The sequence below is a fragment of the Melitaea cinxia genome, chromosome 23, assembly GCF_905220565.1.
Source record: "Melitaea cinxia chromosome 23, ilMelCinx1.1, whole genome shotgun sequence".
Taxonomy (NCBI): domain Eukaryota; kingdom Metazoa; phylum Arthropoda; class Insecta; order Lepidoptera; family Nymphalidae; genus Melitaea; species Melitaea cinxia.
The window spans coordinates 7,913,501-7,930,565 of record NC_059416.1 but is presented as its reverse complement, the minus strand read 5'-3'; the positions used below and the strand labels follow the sequence as shown (position 1 = coordinate 7,930,565).

At 32.4% G+C, this 17,065-nt stretch overlaps 1 protein-coding gene across 1 annotated transcript in view; it reads left to right on the top strand.

The window, feature by feature from the left end:
* Window positions 1–11,351: 11,351 nt before the first annotated feature.
* Window positions 11,352–17,065, top strand: part of LOC123665001 (cGMP-specific 3',5'-cyclic phosphodiesterase-like) — a 96,961-nt gene continuing 91,247 nt past the window's right edge. Inside the window, exon 1 of the mRNA XM_045599364.1 lies at window positions 11,352–11,987. Coding sequence (XP_045455320.1) covers window positions 11,352–11,987 — 636 coding nt within the window. The remainder of the gene's footprint in view (window positions 11,988–17,065) is intronic.

Sequence of the window (17,065 nt, the reverse complement as noted above, 5' to 3'; positions counted from 1 at the left end):
GTGTGGTGTTTGAAGGTTTGGACCCAAATCCACTTCAAACTTTACTGTTGGTTGAAGGACACGCATGGCTCCGAATTTCTTTAATTGCCTACACTGTAAAAATTTTTTGTAAAATTATCATTTTTTTACTCAACATGAGATGGCTAAATTACTAATCAGTGTGTATGAATTCAAATTATAACACATTTTGAGTAATTTTCCAAGACATATGAGAAAATTTGCTAAGATGCGCTTTAATTTTACAATCTTAGAGTATAAATCTTACTTGTATTGTAATTTCACGGAACAGTTTATTAAATTTTAATAACAAACTTTGAAGATTTACCAAAATTTTTAGTAATTTGAGATACTATATTTTTTTGTAAAATTACCAAATATTTTATAATTCGAATTACTGTGAAGTGTTTAGAAATTTACAAATTTTGTTATTATTTTTACAATTTGAACTGTAAAATTACACAATACATTGTAAAATTACTAAAAAATACTATTTGTCTGTTGCCATGTATAATTTTACTAAACAGGTTATCAATTTTCGATACCAAGCTCCTTAAATTTACTAACATTGTTTGTGTTTTGAATTACTAATTTTGTTGTAAATTTACAAAACAATATTGTAATTGAAACTACAATGGAATTATTGAAAATTCAAAAAAATTTTTTGGTATTTTTACTATTCTTATTGTAAAATTACACAATGTATTGTAAAATTACTAAAAAATACTATTTTTCTTTAGCCTTGTTTAATTTTACTAAACACGCTGTCGACTTTCGTTTCCAAGCTTCGTAAATTTACAAACATTGTGCGTATTTTAATTTAATCTGTGGTCTAGTAAGATTGTGAAACAATAGTTAAATTCGAATTCTAATGAATTCATTGGAAATTCAATAATCTTCTCATTAATTTTATTATTTTGACTGTAAAATTATACAGTGTTTTGTATGATTAACAGTATAATAGGGTAACTACTTTTTTAGATGAACCAAAATTGTTAGTATTTCGGTTTACCATAGTTTCTTGAAAGATTACAAAAAAAAATGTTTATTTACATATTATTGAAATTATTAAAAATTTATCAATATTTTTATATCATATTTATATGTAAAATTTTGATTTGAAAATTATATATAGTAAAGTTATGATTAATAAAGCATTTTTAACTTCCCTCTAAAAAAATTAAAATTTTTTTTAAAAATCGGGAAGTTATTGGTTTTACCCCGTTTTTCGAAAGTCGAGTTTTCATCATATCTCGACGTTTAAAGGCCCTAGAAAGCTTCCCTGACTATTTTTACGAGGGTGTCTGTATGTCTGTGTGGATGTGTGTGTGTACGCATGTAAACCTCTTATAACTTTTGAACGGCTTGACCGATCGAAACGAGACTCGTGGCATTCGAAAGGGTTCCACTCAACTTAGACTTCCTGAAAATTTGAAGTGAATCGATTCGGTAGATTTTGAGAAATTAAAAAAAAAAACCGCGAAAAAATTTTTTCGAAAATGATGTTTTTTTAGAATAACTTTTTGGCTATTGCACCGATCAATTCCATAACCTAATCAGCTCTTAAGCTCAAAAAACGACGTCGAAGGCCGTTTTGCAAATCAAAATCGGTTCATTCGTTCGTGAGATATCGAAAACCAAAAAAATCGAAAAAATTAAAAAACAAGCGTTTCTTAGAATAACTTAGTGACTTTACGTCTAATCGATTTTGTTCTCATTGTAACATTTTTAGGCCTCAAAAAACTGCGTCGATTGCCGTCTTGAACATCGAAATCAAACCACGCGTTTTGCAGTTATGGCATTTCAAAAATTCCAAAAAAAACGTTTTTTCAAGATAACTTTGAAATTTTGAGACTTATCGACTTTGTTTTCCTTACATCACTTTTAGTGCTCAAAAAACTGCGTCGATTGCCGTTGTACAAATTGAAATCGGTTGATTCGTTCGTGAGATATCGAAAACCAAAAAAATCGAAAAAATTCAAAAACAAGCGTTTTTTTAGGATAACATGGAGACTGTACGTCTCATCGGTTTCGCTCTCATTGTAACATTTTTACGCCTCAAAAAACTTCGTCGATTGCCGTCTTGAACGTCAAAATCGAACAACACGTTCCAAAGTTATGGCATTTCAAAAATTTCAAAAAAAAAAGTTTTTCCAAGATGACTTTGAAATTTTGAGACTTATCGATTTTGTTCTCTTCACAACATTTTTAGTACTCGAGAAACTGCGTCGAATAGCATTCAGAAAGTTAAAATCGGTCAATTGATGCGTAAGATATCGTTGTTGCAAAAGTTCTAAAAAAAATTTTTGAGCTCGAAGAGCTCAAAAATCATTAATGTTGAAGTGTTGATGAGCTCGCAGAGCTCAACAAAGCACTCCTGAACTTACTTCGGCGCGCTTCGAGTGTAGATAGCGGGAAGTTGCAAGGATGGCCTTCAGGGTCATCCTCTTTTCGAATTTTTTTTTTAACAAGTTATAAAGTTAGAAAATGTTGGTGAATTAGCTGGTTAGAAAATGAATTATCGAATACTTAATTTTTTTCCATTCAATCTTAATATATGTATTTAATTTTTTTCTTGCAGTTAAAAGTAATGATTTTTTTTCTCAGTTAAAGTTCTAATATAAGGAGAATAATTATGTATAAACTATCATTTAAAATATTAAATATTCCCTGACGGTTTTATGGGCTAAAAGTTCTTAGTATGCATAAAAAACTAAACATTTTTATGATCAATTATTGATTAAAATTACAAAATTGTATAGTAAAATTACTAATCAAATTTTCTGTAACTGCTTGGCAAATTTCCAAAAATATTTTGTAATTTTATCAAACCCAATTCAAATGAATTGGTTGGTGTAGTTACGAAACTGCGTAGTAAATTTACTAAACATTTTTATGATCAATTATTGAATAAAATTACAAAACTGTATAGTAAAATTACTAATCAAATTTTCTGTAACCGCTTGGTAAATCTCCAAAAATATTTTGCAATTTTATCAAACTCAATTCAAGTGAATTAAGTAGTATAGTTACAAAACAGCATAGTAAATTTACTAAGCATTTTCATGATACATTCTTGAGTAAAATTACAAAACTGTATGATAAAATTACTATTTAAATCTTCTGGAACTGCTTGGTAAATTTCCAAAAACATTTTGTAATTTTCTCAAATTGAGTTGAAGCATTCTGTTTAGTAAATTTACTAAATTGTTTTGCGTTAAAACTTCCCACACATTTTTAGTAAGTTTACCAAAGACATTTTTAACAGTGTATACAACTTTCTTCTTGAAAGACAAAAATCAATACAACTGACTAGAATTTTGTCTTAAACCATCCCTTATTGATTCAAGAATAACATTAACTGAGCTATCTTGACTTGAATTTTTGATTCATGACTTATCCAGCATGCCCGTATCACTTCTGGGCTTTCTTAATATAGTAAAAGCGTTTAAACTTAATCCACCACGCTGCTTCACGATGGGTTAGTGGTCAACTAAGGCTAGGTCTGGATCAATGATGTACATATAGATATTATTATGTACACTATATTTATTAGTAGTAGTTAGTTAGTGGACTAACAAATTTTCTATTATAACACGAAATAACAACAGCCTAACTAAGTTTGCGAGGCCGTGTAAACAATTCTACATTCCCACCAATTACCCTACATTGTCTAGTTTATTTCTGGATTGGGCCCGGCGTTGACGCAATGTCTCTAAATGCCAGTTTACATTGCCGCGGACCGTCTGTTTTGGTACAAACAAATAGCTAACGCTCGTGTTGATTTAGAGGAAAATTTACTTTACGTGGTTAAAGGTTATAAAAAAATTGTACGATATTGAAATAAGTTTTAGCTACTTTGCGTGCTAATGTTTGTAGAATTTTCAAACAGTTAGTCAACGGAAAATATGTTTTCAATGTATAGACAAAACATCTACAGTAATTGAGCGACAATGAAGTCCTCGGAACTTGTAATCTCATATATATAAAATTCTCGTGTCGCGGTGTTTGTAGTTAAACTCCTCCGAAACGGCTTGACCAATTCTCATGAAATTTTGTGTGCATATTGGGTAGTTCTGAGAATCGAACAACATCTATTTTTCATCCCCCTAAATGTTAAAGGTAGTCCACCCCTAATTTTTTTTTAATATTTAGATAAATTATTTATTTTTTATTTTATTATGATTTGACGTTGAAAAATACCCTAAATTTTCACCCTTCTACCTCCAACCTCTATTTTTAAATAGCGTTTAGTGGCAAGACAACGTTTGCCGAGTCAGATAGTCTATATATATAGATTTCTCAGCTCTGTTTTTTTTTGTACATGTTAAGGTAGATAAGGTTGTAGAACAAGATGGATTCACAAACCTTAGTAATCATTTTACACATTAGAATACCGATGTGCCCTCAAAAATGTATCATACTTATTCATTTTATTTAGTCATTAGCATTCCTTATGAATCTTACAGCGAATAACGGAAAGTTACAAGTTATTTTGTTTTGAAACAGACGACGTTCTGAGAATAAAAAGTTTTCTATGACTAATAATAACGCTTTTAATTATATTTATTAGCTTACTTATAAATTTGACTAAAAAGTTTACATAGCTCATCGTAAAAAATAAAATAAAAATTAATATAAGTAATACTTATTATTCTATCATCTAGAATAGAGAGTACTAAGAGAGTAACAGAGTTTTTATTTTTCTATTTTTTGCAAAAAGGGTTCGTTTTTTAAAACCCGTTTACCGTCAAGATCAACAAAATTGACTTTAAAAACTATTTCGTTTCAATTAATTTTTAAATCTAATATACTTAATAGAAAATCTATTAACTGTATCGGAGTAGTAAATGTCTACGCGGGTGTTACCACACAGGGACCATAGTATTATTAAAAAACCAGAAACGTAACAGAAATTATATAAGCTGGTAAAAGCGTGACGAAAGCGTTACAAAAAGTGTGATCGGGCGAGGCGAACGGAGCAAGTGAGAGAGGTGCGCGCACACATTTTCTTTGTCTCTGTCTCTCATAGCCAGTTACGTTTCCTATATCTAAGATAACTGTATCTTATATATATACTATATCTTATATCTATAGGCCTGTTGCTAAAAGAAGTTTTACTTCAGTCGTGTGATCTAAAGCAAGTATCGTGTTTTTATAAAGAATTTCGCAGCTGCTTTCGGTATTTGTCACTTAGGTACCTATTAGATCTTAGATATAATTTCTAAATTATATTTTCTATAATTGCTTGCTCTTGTGGTATTCACTATTATTTTACAGCAGTTCCTTTTATCAAATTACAGGTATTGTGTTTTGTTATCGTGATCGTTAAATATTTTGAAAATTTATTTTGCTTTTAAGTAAGTGAAAAAAATAGTTTCCATAGTTAGTTTTTAATATGTGAGTTCACTAATCGCACACAAGATGCTATATATATAGATATATATAGCTATTGCAAATAATTCAATACGAACCGCCTAATCTTACTTGATTTAAATACAACAGCGCTGTTAAATTCCAGAATAATTAGAACCGTTTGGTATGAAGCTTAAGATTGTAGGATCATATACAAATATAGCGATTGGCACAAGTACTTATGTCATTGGATTGTCCATTTGAGATGGAATGCGATAACGAGAACGCACTTTTATTGCTTGACGTCTTTATAAGGGCAGTAAGTGGACTCATAACCTTGATTATTAGCTATGATAACAACCAAACTATTGTATAACTTATACGTTTTAACGAGTTATCGATAAATCAATATACTAGAGTTTTCAATTGTTTCGTAGAACTTTTGTGACTCGTGTTTATTGGAAGAGGAAATGTTTAAAGTACTAAGTATTGAGTTATTGAAGCTGCAAAGTTGTAAAGGTTATGCGGTCTTTGCTGACGTAAATGAGTAATTGTTTTTTTGTTAAGTTGTTCTTTAAATATTAACATGGTATTAAAAACTGTTAGTGACGTAATTATAGCAATACTCTATGCCCTAAAGGGTCTAAGTGGCAACAATTAACACTGACAAATGTAAAATGTTACTCTATGTAATTTCGTGAGAGCCAATTAATTATTATTAATATCAAGGTAAAATATTTTTTTGGCTAGAACGCACAATATTTAAAAATCATCAACCATCAAAAATCTTCAATATTATTCCTGAAATTTAAAGTAATCTGACTGATATCAAACTAAATTAATAAGAAGGGAATAGAGAGAGCAGGCAAATAGACAAATGTACAGGACAAATATCCATCCCGAGCGGGAATCAAACGCGCTATCGCCCGCCGGCGTGTTCGCGCCCACACGGTCCACCCACCACTTACACCAAAGCGATGTCGACGTTACTAGCGATACATTGAAATGATTTTGTCCAGAAGTTTTTCTGTTTTAAAACATGTTAAATAATTTCTGTGAAATATCTTACTAAAAAACTTGCGCAAACCGACTAGGCGAGGAGGTATACAAAATATTATAGAAAAATAACTAAGTTTGACTAGCCCGTTGGCGCAGTTTGTAGTGACACCTACAAGTGCTTTCTAGTCCGGGAGTTGTGAGTTTGATTCTCACCACGAGTCTGGGTCTAATATTTATATATGTATTATTTGTACATATGTTTATCGAAAAAAAAAAAATAGCTGTACCAGTCGGCAGTACCTATAACACAAGCATTAAGTTGCTTACCGTAGGAACAGACAACCGTGTGTGTATATTGTAGATATTTATTTATTTATTTATTTAATTGTAAGTGAGTAAGCTAACTAGAATTCCTTCAAACGGTTGAGGGTAAAGTCAGTACCGCTTGTGATACTCATGATATCGCAGCTGTATTTAGAGCACACTACCCGCTTACCATAAAACGTATCGTACGTTACTTTCCATCCTACGCTTCAGCCTAACGTAGTCAGTACACTAGCTACAAGCACTAGCTTGACATAGGCTCCCCAAGCTTGCTCCAAACCTCACCGCCAACCTCTCCGGCGATCTTCTGTGGATCTTCGTTCCAGTATGCTGGAAGGCGTCCCACACTTCGTTTGAAAAAAAATTTTTTATTTTGCCAACCTAGTGGTAGAACAAAACAACTTTTGTTAGTTACATTGTAGATTTAACAAAATATATTCTTCTATCGTGTTTGACTTTTGATCGCCATTTTTGATTGAATTTGATACAGTCATATGTATTGTTCTAAATAACAAGGTAGTTTCAGAAATGATTTTTTTTTCAATTTGAACCAGTTGTTCCTGAGATTGCGCGTTTAAACAAAAAAAAACAAACTTACAAACTTTTCATATTTATAATTTTAGTAAAGATTAAGTAATAAAAATGATACATTTCTTTAAAGTCCCAAGTATTTATTTCTCCGATAAAATAAAGAAAAAACAAAAAACTTTAAACATATAATTTTTTAATTGAATATCGTTTTCCATTATCAAGGAAAGTTGGTTGTGTGAACTTGGGTCCGATGCGATAATTTTTGGTGCCGAAAAAAAATTTTTTTGGACAACTACAACAAAAGGTGTTGTCACTACTATCACTACTAAGCAATATCTCTTAAATGAATCAAAAAAAAAAAAAATTTTTTTTCCAAAGTTGGGGGCCCAGTTTACACAGCCAGGAAAGTTGGTATTGTTATATTTACCTGTTAGTAATACTCGTAGCTTCAACATGTACTACGCTGTTTGGTAATTTTTTAGGTAATTTATCTAAAAAATTCTATCGCATTACGAAATATTATTGTTACTATTTAATATTTTCTTCTTAACCGCCATGTTTTGGTTTCTGCTCGGAATAGAAGATTTACTTTGGCTTATCAAGTGAACATACTGGCTCGTTGCCAAAGTACAGTGACGCAAAATAACATTAAATAATCTATTACGTAACAGTTCTTACGATCAGCTGACAAGGTGATAAAACTTTTAAGTGTACACTTATCAATGTTAAATTACATGCACTTAACGTGCGCTTGTTACTTGAATATTGATGTACAGCATAATTATTTTACTGTTATTTGCAACGTTTGTCTTTATTAACACGAGCATTAAGTTGCTAATCTTAGGAACAATCAACCGTGTGGGTATGTTGTAATATATTTATTTGTCATTTATTTATTATTTATTACCTATTATCCAAAAAAAAATATATAGCAGTCGACAGATTTTTTTAAAGATGTCAAAAACAAAAAGAGAGCATAAAGGTTAGTTTTGAATAATATATTTTGAGATGTAATTACTATTTAACATACCAAACAAACGCAGTAAACTTTTTCACTGCACAACGAGCTAATGTTTGGATTTTCTCGCTTGAAAAATGTTTGTATAGTCTGTACACATGTTTTCATGGTCTAAGCGGTTATGATATAGTATTAACATCAATATGGGAACCGTTGAGTTTGAATTTTATTTCAATAAACTTAACTAATTGTTGTAAAATAAACCAGTAAAATTAAAATGTCGTCACATCTTGCGCCTACAAAAGCGCACGTCACGCTGTGACCGATATGACGTACGTATTTTTTACTACTGACAATTCATAGCAGTCTGTTAATGTCCCATTGCCGAATGAAGCGCATTTTTAACCGACTATATATATATTACGTATGTTCGGGGATAATTTCGTCGTTTATGAACTGATTTTTGATGCAGTTTGGGTTGGTGCCGTGATGAGGAAACCAGGATCTGATGAAGGAATCCTAGAGAAATCTACATTCTACAAATATAATAATTTATTTTTAAAGTTTTAATTTGTAAAATGACGATTCGAAAGTGCGCTTGGAGCCTTTTTTGATTTTGAATTTGATTTTTGATCTCGGGGAACCCTCGAAAATCGTAGTGATGACTAGTGCGTTTGTTAATTTTTTTCGTGTTGTATTACTTGTCTATGTAATTGAAGTCGGTTTTTTTTATTTGCGAGCAAACACGATTATACAAAATTCAAAGCCCTTTCTACCCATTATTGATTTAGGGGCGGTTTTTTATGACATTGTGTTATAAAACCATATGTTATTGATGCAATTACATCACAATTGTATTTAATAGGCTTAGCAATGAGTTATGTGACTTTCGTTGACATTTTCATAATAGAAATATTTTTCTGTACTACTAATATCTAACACACACAAAGACGCACGCACGCACATACCTAATTTCGAAATATTCATGTATTACATTTAAGTAGCTTACCAACATAACAGCTTATTGAACTAAATTTTGGTAACTCATCCGTCTTATATTTAAATAACCCCTGTCCCCACGCGTCGCCAATTACTATATTATAATTTAACGCCACTTAAAGAAAGTGTCCAGTATTTTACGTAGTGATTATTTCGAAACAAATTATTCCCTCATTAGTAAGATCCAAGTAAATTGTCCTAAAGATCGCCATTTTAAGCTAACAGCCGCTCACTTTACGCCCATTCCATATTCATTATCGAGTAAACACTTTTATATTTGACGTCATTAAAGCGAAATTTTGTTTTTTTTGCACCCCTCCGGCCCTCCGGTGTCTATATTCGATGTGAAAATATAATGAATCTAAATAATGATGATGGATAGGAATAAAGAGGGTGAAATAACGTTTTGATTATAACATTTTGTGATAAAATGTTAAAATGACAGTTTATTTTACGCTGTAAATTGTTAAAATTTCGCTGGTAGGTATATTATCGTCATTTGGAAATATAAGTAGAGTTTACTACACATCATAGTAAGGATGTGTTACTTGTCGTCTAAACGTGGTTAAAATGCTACTATTTCTTTCTATAATCATTGAAATACAATAAATGTGTGAGTTCAGGCTTACGCAGTAAACGTTTTGTTGGCAAAAGTATTTTGTTTTAAACGAACTCACACATACAAACATTCACTCACCCTCACTTGTATCTCTTGTCTTTTACACAGTAAGTACACCATAATACTATACATGTCATAATTAGCTATTACTTTTGCTTTTTATTGATTTTATTTGTTATTTTTATATTGATTAACTAACATTAGATATAAGTTGTTTTTGTAATACTAACATTAAGATATGGATGATGTCTGAAACAAAATAAATAAATAAACAACTTATTTTTTATTTATTTTTGTAATAATAATTCATCTATACGTTGAAATCGCGCTTTCCGGGCCCGAATGTTTGCTTAACACTTTGTGGTACGCCTTCGTGTCCTTCGTTCATTAAGAACTTAAACTTCAAAAGTAATTAACTCAACTAAAATCGATTCCAAAGTTTAGCGCAACAAATTAAGAACTTGCTTTCGTCAGTTTCATTTGTACTGATATAGGCAAACCTTGTCGATTGCTCTCAAGAGGGGATGAGAGAAGTTTTAGAAGTCGAAGAAGATTCATCGACAAAACATTTGGGAACTCGATTTAAATTAATTATAAATTTTAAGCGTTCTAATTATTATTCTATATTGGTATACGAAGGTATTTTTACGGATTTTTCCTTAATGTAAGAAGAAAAGCAAGAAGTATTTTAAAAAAAATAGTTAAAAATAAATTAAATGCAATTTAGGTTTATCAATTGTCATGAAATTGCACATAACAATAAAAAGTAGCGAATTTGTTTCATGTATCAAGCGAATAATAATAAGAAATATTCTTTATTGTACACAAAAAAAAAATATTACAAAACAAGGAAAGTATAAAAACTTATCGCATAAAGTAATTTATTCCAGGCAACTTTTGAATGAAAACTGAAAAATAATTTAGTAGATAGACAACTTTACGGGAGCGCGAATGGACTTTTTAAAAAATACAACAATAATTAAACTAAAACTATTTAACTAAAAATTATTTAAAAATTACAATGGACACGACCGAACAGAATTACATGCTCTGGATTAATCTACGATTTAATTCTAAAAAACTTTCCCAAGACATATGATCCCAAAGCTTGAGACAACGTGAATTCTCCTATTCCGCTCATTAAGCATTTACTTCTATTGCTCTCATACTTTGGTCCAACATAACTAGATGTACTAAAAAAAAACTATTGGGTATAAATAAATATTAAAACAAAAATATAAATATTATACTAGAATATGTAACTGTTACTTAGTGTGTTAAATATACTCTATATGTGCAATATAATAAATTTATATATAAATAAATATACACCTATATAAAATAACTCTTTTGACTAACTTTTGAAATGAAAATGTATATACCAAGCTACATTGTTTCCGTCATATATGAAACATCAATATCCTATCTACTAACATTTTTCAGCATATTATTCATATAAATGTTTTCCTTTTGTTTCAGATTTAAAGGAGATTAATCATTTTCATAAATAAACAATGTCTAAGAATATTAAGCTCGTAAATCATCCCACCGAAATAAACTAAAGCTGCCATGACATCAGAGGAACCAATCGACGTAGTCTCAAAGAATGCTGACGGTAAAAAGGCAGAGTCTAGTTTTCCAGACGAAAAACCCGAGAATAGTAAAGTAGACAAACAGCAGAAACATGTGAAACGTTCACATGAATTAATGCAACTTGTTTATGAACTTCCTGTTGATGTAGACGAAACAGTACACGAAAACAACAATATGCTTAAAGAAAACCCACCGATAACTATTGTCGAGATCACCGAACAGAATGGTTGTGAAACGGATGTAGATAGTACCACACAATGTGATAGTAAATATTTTAAAGAGTCTAGTCCACATGATTTAGGCAATAAGGTCGTTTATGACGTTTTGTCAACAAACGAATTGATTATCCATGATGAGTTTAAGGAAGTAATAGATAGGACGTCGCCGGATGATACCACGGATGAGGATTTGCTTGAATTGAAAACAATTTTGGAGAGTAAGCCTAAGCTTTTAGAGAGATATATAAGGGAATGTGCGTCAGTTGACGAAGTGAATAAACTCCACAGTTTAACGTCATGTGGTCCTTTGTCTCCGAGACCACGTCACGAAGCGAGAAGTACGTCAGTGACATCAGATTTGTTCCAGCTATGGCTGTCATCCTCGCCTGTTAAGGTAAGTGATGACGATGTTATAAATCTATGTTTCGTGCGCAAAAGTTATAATTTATGACGTACTATCATCAACTACACTAACACGGTTAGCTTAAACCGAAAATAAAAATCATCATATCAAGAATTTCGCTCTGGCGGGTACATCGTTCCATAGCTTAATTGGCTAGAGCGCCGACACGGTCAGTCGGAGACGCGGGTTCGAATCCCGCTGGAGCGGTCAATTTTTGATATGATATTCAAAAAATGTTTAGAATTCCTAATGTGTGGGTAACACAAAAATAAAATCGTACATATTAAAAATAGCATGGTGTCGTCTCCTGTCAAAGATTTTCATTGTAATATGAAACTTTGAATAGTTACGGGTCTCTGGAAAGAACTCACTATAGACGGCGCCACGGTTCGCTTAAACCGAAAATAAAAATCATCATATCAAGAATTTCGCTCTGGCGGGTACATCGTTCCATAGCTTAATTGGCTAGAGCGCCGACACGGTCAGTCGGAGACGCGGGTTCAAATCCCGCTGGAGCGGTCAATTTTTGATATGATATTCAAAAAATGTTAAGAAATTGTATATTACGAGTATGTATCGGTACAAAGTTCTAACAATACAACAAATTAAAAAAAGATAAATGAACTGTTGTTAATTTTTTTTATTTGTGCAAATACTACATACTTTGCAAGGAATTGTTTTATTGCCACTTGAAATAATACTAGAATTTCGTTAAATACTATTTACATTTTCTAGAAACAGTGCTTTTAATGTCCAACGTATTGCGGATGGCAATTTATTACATCACACTTAATGCGAGTTTCACTGAATGTACAGTTAAAATTAAGTAAAGTTTTTAAGGAAAACAGCAAATTTCACATTTATTTTACTTAAGTAACTGTCACTATTCAGGTATATCTCAAAGCTTTTAGTTTTATTACACAGTCTTCTAAGAGTCTAATAAATTTCTAATTGTCTTTTATTTAATTCTTTTTACTTTTGAATGAAAAGTCAATCTATATAAGAATAAGCTGTGTGGCTACGGCAATAAAGAATATAGCCACCCCTTTTCTTCCCGTGGGTGTCTTAAGAGGCGATTAAGGGATAACACAGTTCCACTACCACTTTGGAACTTAAAAAGCCGACCGGTGGCGGGATAACCATCCAACTACTGGCTTTAAAATACACAGGCCGAAGACGGGCAGCAGCGTCTTCGGTGCGACAAAGCCAGTACTGCGGTCACCAACCCTGCCCAGCGTAGTGACTATAGGCAAAACACATGAGTTCACGCCATTTTTGGCGCGAACTTGTGGAAGCTTATGTCCAGCAGTGGACTGCGATAGGCTGAAATGATGATGATAATATAAGTAAGAATATTAAGCTAGTATTTCATAATTATTTTGATCTCGTTTATAGTGCAAAATAACAACACTATATCCGGACAGTATTGATTCTTTACTTTGAGGTTTTGAGCAATTCGTGTTCAAATAACAAATGAGAATAAAGTCACAGGTTAAGTGAGGCCATTTTTTCACCGTTTTCAATTTAGCGAAAAAATTGAACGCAATATATCCTTTTCGCGCTTGAGGTTAAGTATTGGATAGGGGATATTAAAAAAAAAATCTAAATACAACAAAATTTGTAAGAAACTGTACGTTTTACGGGTCTCTAATTAACATTGCAATACTATTCTAAAACTCCGAGTTATGTGTTATAATTTTTCCAATAAAAGAATTATTGTAATTTTCATTGACTGTACGATTTGCGTGACTTTTTTTATTGATATTTATCTCCTTCTCTTGCTTGAATTGTACTTTTGAGTGAGGTATCATTCTAACAAATAAGATAATTGAATTTGATTTGAGAATGAGAATTGATTATGGATTAAGAGATCAATTTTAAAGAAATTTGTTATTTCCTTAGCGTGACTTTTATTTATCATACATATGCATATAAGTCATCAGCATCGGTGGTTAATGGCTTTTATAGGTTAAAGGTGATGTATTCACGGAAAAATTAAATTCGTTGATGGATTATAACTTTATTGGATTTCGCTTCTCTGAACACTTTCTTTATATTATTTATTTTTATGATAAAGGTTAAATAGATATATCTATCTTATATACGTTTAATATATTAAAGCCTATTTTTCTGTTATTCTTAAAAACTGTAATTGAAATGTATTGAGGAAAAAGCCGCCTTATGCTGCTCGAAAGAAGATTGGCGGAAGATACAATGTTATCAAACATTCAATACGTACATAATATTTAAGGTTAATTCGTGGGATTGAACATAAATATCTTTATTTAGAAATCTGTTCTAAAAAACTCGTATTGAAATAGGTAAACTAATTGTAACATTTGAAACTTATTTTAATTACAAAAGTTGTCTTAACTTGCAAGCTCTTTACGTTATTTAAACCCACATAATGTAAAGCCTATACTATAATTAAACCTTCGACATCGAAGCCTCAAATTAACCTTACATATTACGATGCACAGACTTTGTACTTTCAAAGCCACAACTTTGCTGAATCCGTTCAAAATGTACAACAGTATTAACAATACCTCTTTGCCATAGGTTTTCTTATTTTATATATTCTTTATTGCACTTAAAATTTTTGTACAGATATTAATATACAAATTTTGTTAGCAACGGTGGACTTATCTCTAAAAGAGATCTCTTCCAGCCAACCTGTGATAGTGAGAACTAATGTTATATAGCAGGCCAAGAAAGTGCAGTAATGTAGATATATACAGATTCTTAAAAATAAAAATAAAAAGCTAATTAAATAATATTCTAACAGCATACAATATATGTATATATATTATTTATATATACGCTACATTTACATACTATATACATATACACACTACTACTTATAAAGATCATACACATAAATATTACATATATATCTACATAAAATACACATATAATATACATATTATACAATACACAATAAAAGTAAACATTAATGAAAAGATATTTATGGATTCATTTGAGCGAGGAAGTATTGTTTTAGCTTCTTTTTGAAGGTATAGATAGAAGGACTAAGCTGGATATATTTAGGAAGTTTGTTCCAGAGCGATGCACCATATACCGAAAAAGAATGCAAGCGGAATTTTGTGTTGCTTTTCGGTATGTCGAGCATTGTAGTGATGCAAGACCGCCTAGAACGTGTGGGAGAAGGGAGAATTTGGAAACGAGAACGCAGGTATGCAGGAGAATTAGGATCGTGGAGTATTCTGTAGAGGAACGTCATGATTTGCATATCACGGCGGAGGCGGATTGGGAGCCATTTAAGTTGAGCACGAAAGTTAGATATGTGGTCATACTTACGTAAGCCAAAAATAAAGCGAATAGCAAGATTTTGAAGACGCTCTAGTTTGTTCAGCTGCTCCGCAGTCGCATCTAAGTAGCACACATCAGCGTAGTCAAGTATAGGGAGAAGAAGCGATTGCGCAAGCATAACTTTGGTTGAAAAAGGGAGAAAGAATTGAAGGCGTTTGAGAGAGTGGAAAGCGTGATGTATACGTTTGCTGACTTCATTGATATGAGCCACCCAGGTCATGTTACAATCCATTATTAGACCCAAATTTTTCACTTTATTAGAATAAGGGATTGTAACACTAGATAGCTGAACCTTAGGTATTGAATTCCAGTCAATTTTGCATGTCAGTCTGCTACTGCCAAAAATTATACTTTGAGATTTGAGAGGATTGATGATAAGGCCGAAAGTATTAGCCCACGACTGAATTTCAACCAGGTCCGAATTTAGAGCACCAATAGCTTCATGCAACTCAGTCAGCTCAAAGTGTCGATATAACTGTAAATCATCCGCATACAGATGGTAGGGAGAAGAAATTACTTTGGATATATTATTAATGAAGATTGAGAAAAGTAGAGGGGAAAGTACGCCGCCTTGGGGTACACCAGCAGTGAGATCTATCCAATCCGATGATGTATCGTTGGTTTTCACGCACTGCTGGCGTCCGAAAAGGTAAGAATGAAACCAGTCTAAAACAGTAGGAGAAATGTTGACCGCTCGGAGAGTTCCAATTAGTATATCTGGGTCAACAGAGTTGAAAGCACTGCTAAAGTCAAGAAGGACCATTGCAGTGAGCTTGGTGTTATCCATTGCACCACGAATATCCTCCGCGACATTCAGCAGCGCTCCAACTGTGCTGTGTGAGGAACGGAAGCCAGACTGATAGGGGCACAGCAGATTATTACTAGTTAAATAGGAGTATAGTTGTTGGTGTACCAATGATTCTATGACTTTTGATAGTATAGGAAGGATCGATATGGGGCGATATTGGGAAAGACTATTAGGATTAGAGGTTTTTGGCAGTGGAATGACAAATGCTTTCTTCCATAACAACGGGAAGACACTGCTCGTAAGTGAGAGGTTTATTATGTGAGTGATCACAGGAGCAATGTCATCCAGTATGGGAAGAAGCATGTCAAGACTGAGGTGATCACTCCCAATGGCTTTCGTGGAAATCGAGCGGACACATTTCTTTATATCATCTACAGCGACTGATTTGAAGACGAATGGAGGTAGGTTAGGGGTAGCAAGATTTAATAAGAATGAAAGAGTAGCAGATTTCATGTTAGAATCTAAAGTTATGGGTGGAGTGGTAAAATGAGAATTTAAAGCATTAAGATCCACAGAACTTTGACAAGCTTCTGTGGCCTTGCCCACACCCAGTAACCGGAGGAATCTCCAAACTTGCGTTTGATTGAGATCCTGAATCGAGGAGTGAATATAGCGACGTTTGGCATCCCTACACATTCCGTTGCAGACGTTACGTAATTTTTTATACGCATCAAGGTTTTTGGCCGTTGGTTCCCTTTTGTTCCTAGATTTGGCCTTATCCCGTTTGACCATGACCCTTTTGATCTCAGGTGAAAGCCATTGAGCGGGACCATGTTTCATGCGCACCGGCCTAACGGGAGCGTGCTTGTCGTACAATCTTATTTTAATTTTATTACAGAAATATATTGTACGAAAGGTTGACTTAAAGCTATACAACCTTTATTATATTATGTTTAGGTTTTGTGTTATATTTGATTTATTGTTTTCGTAC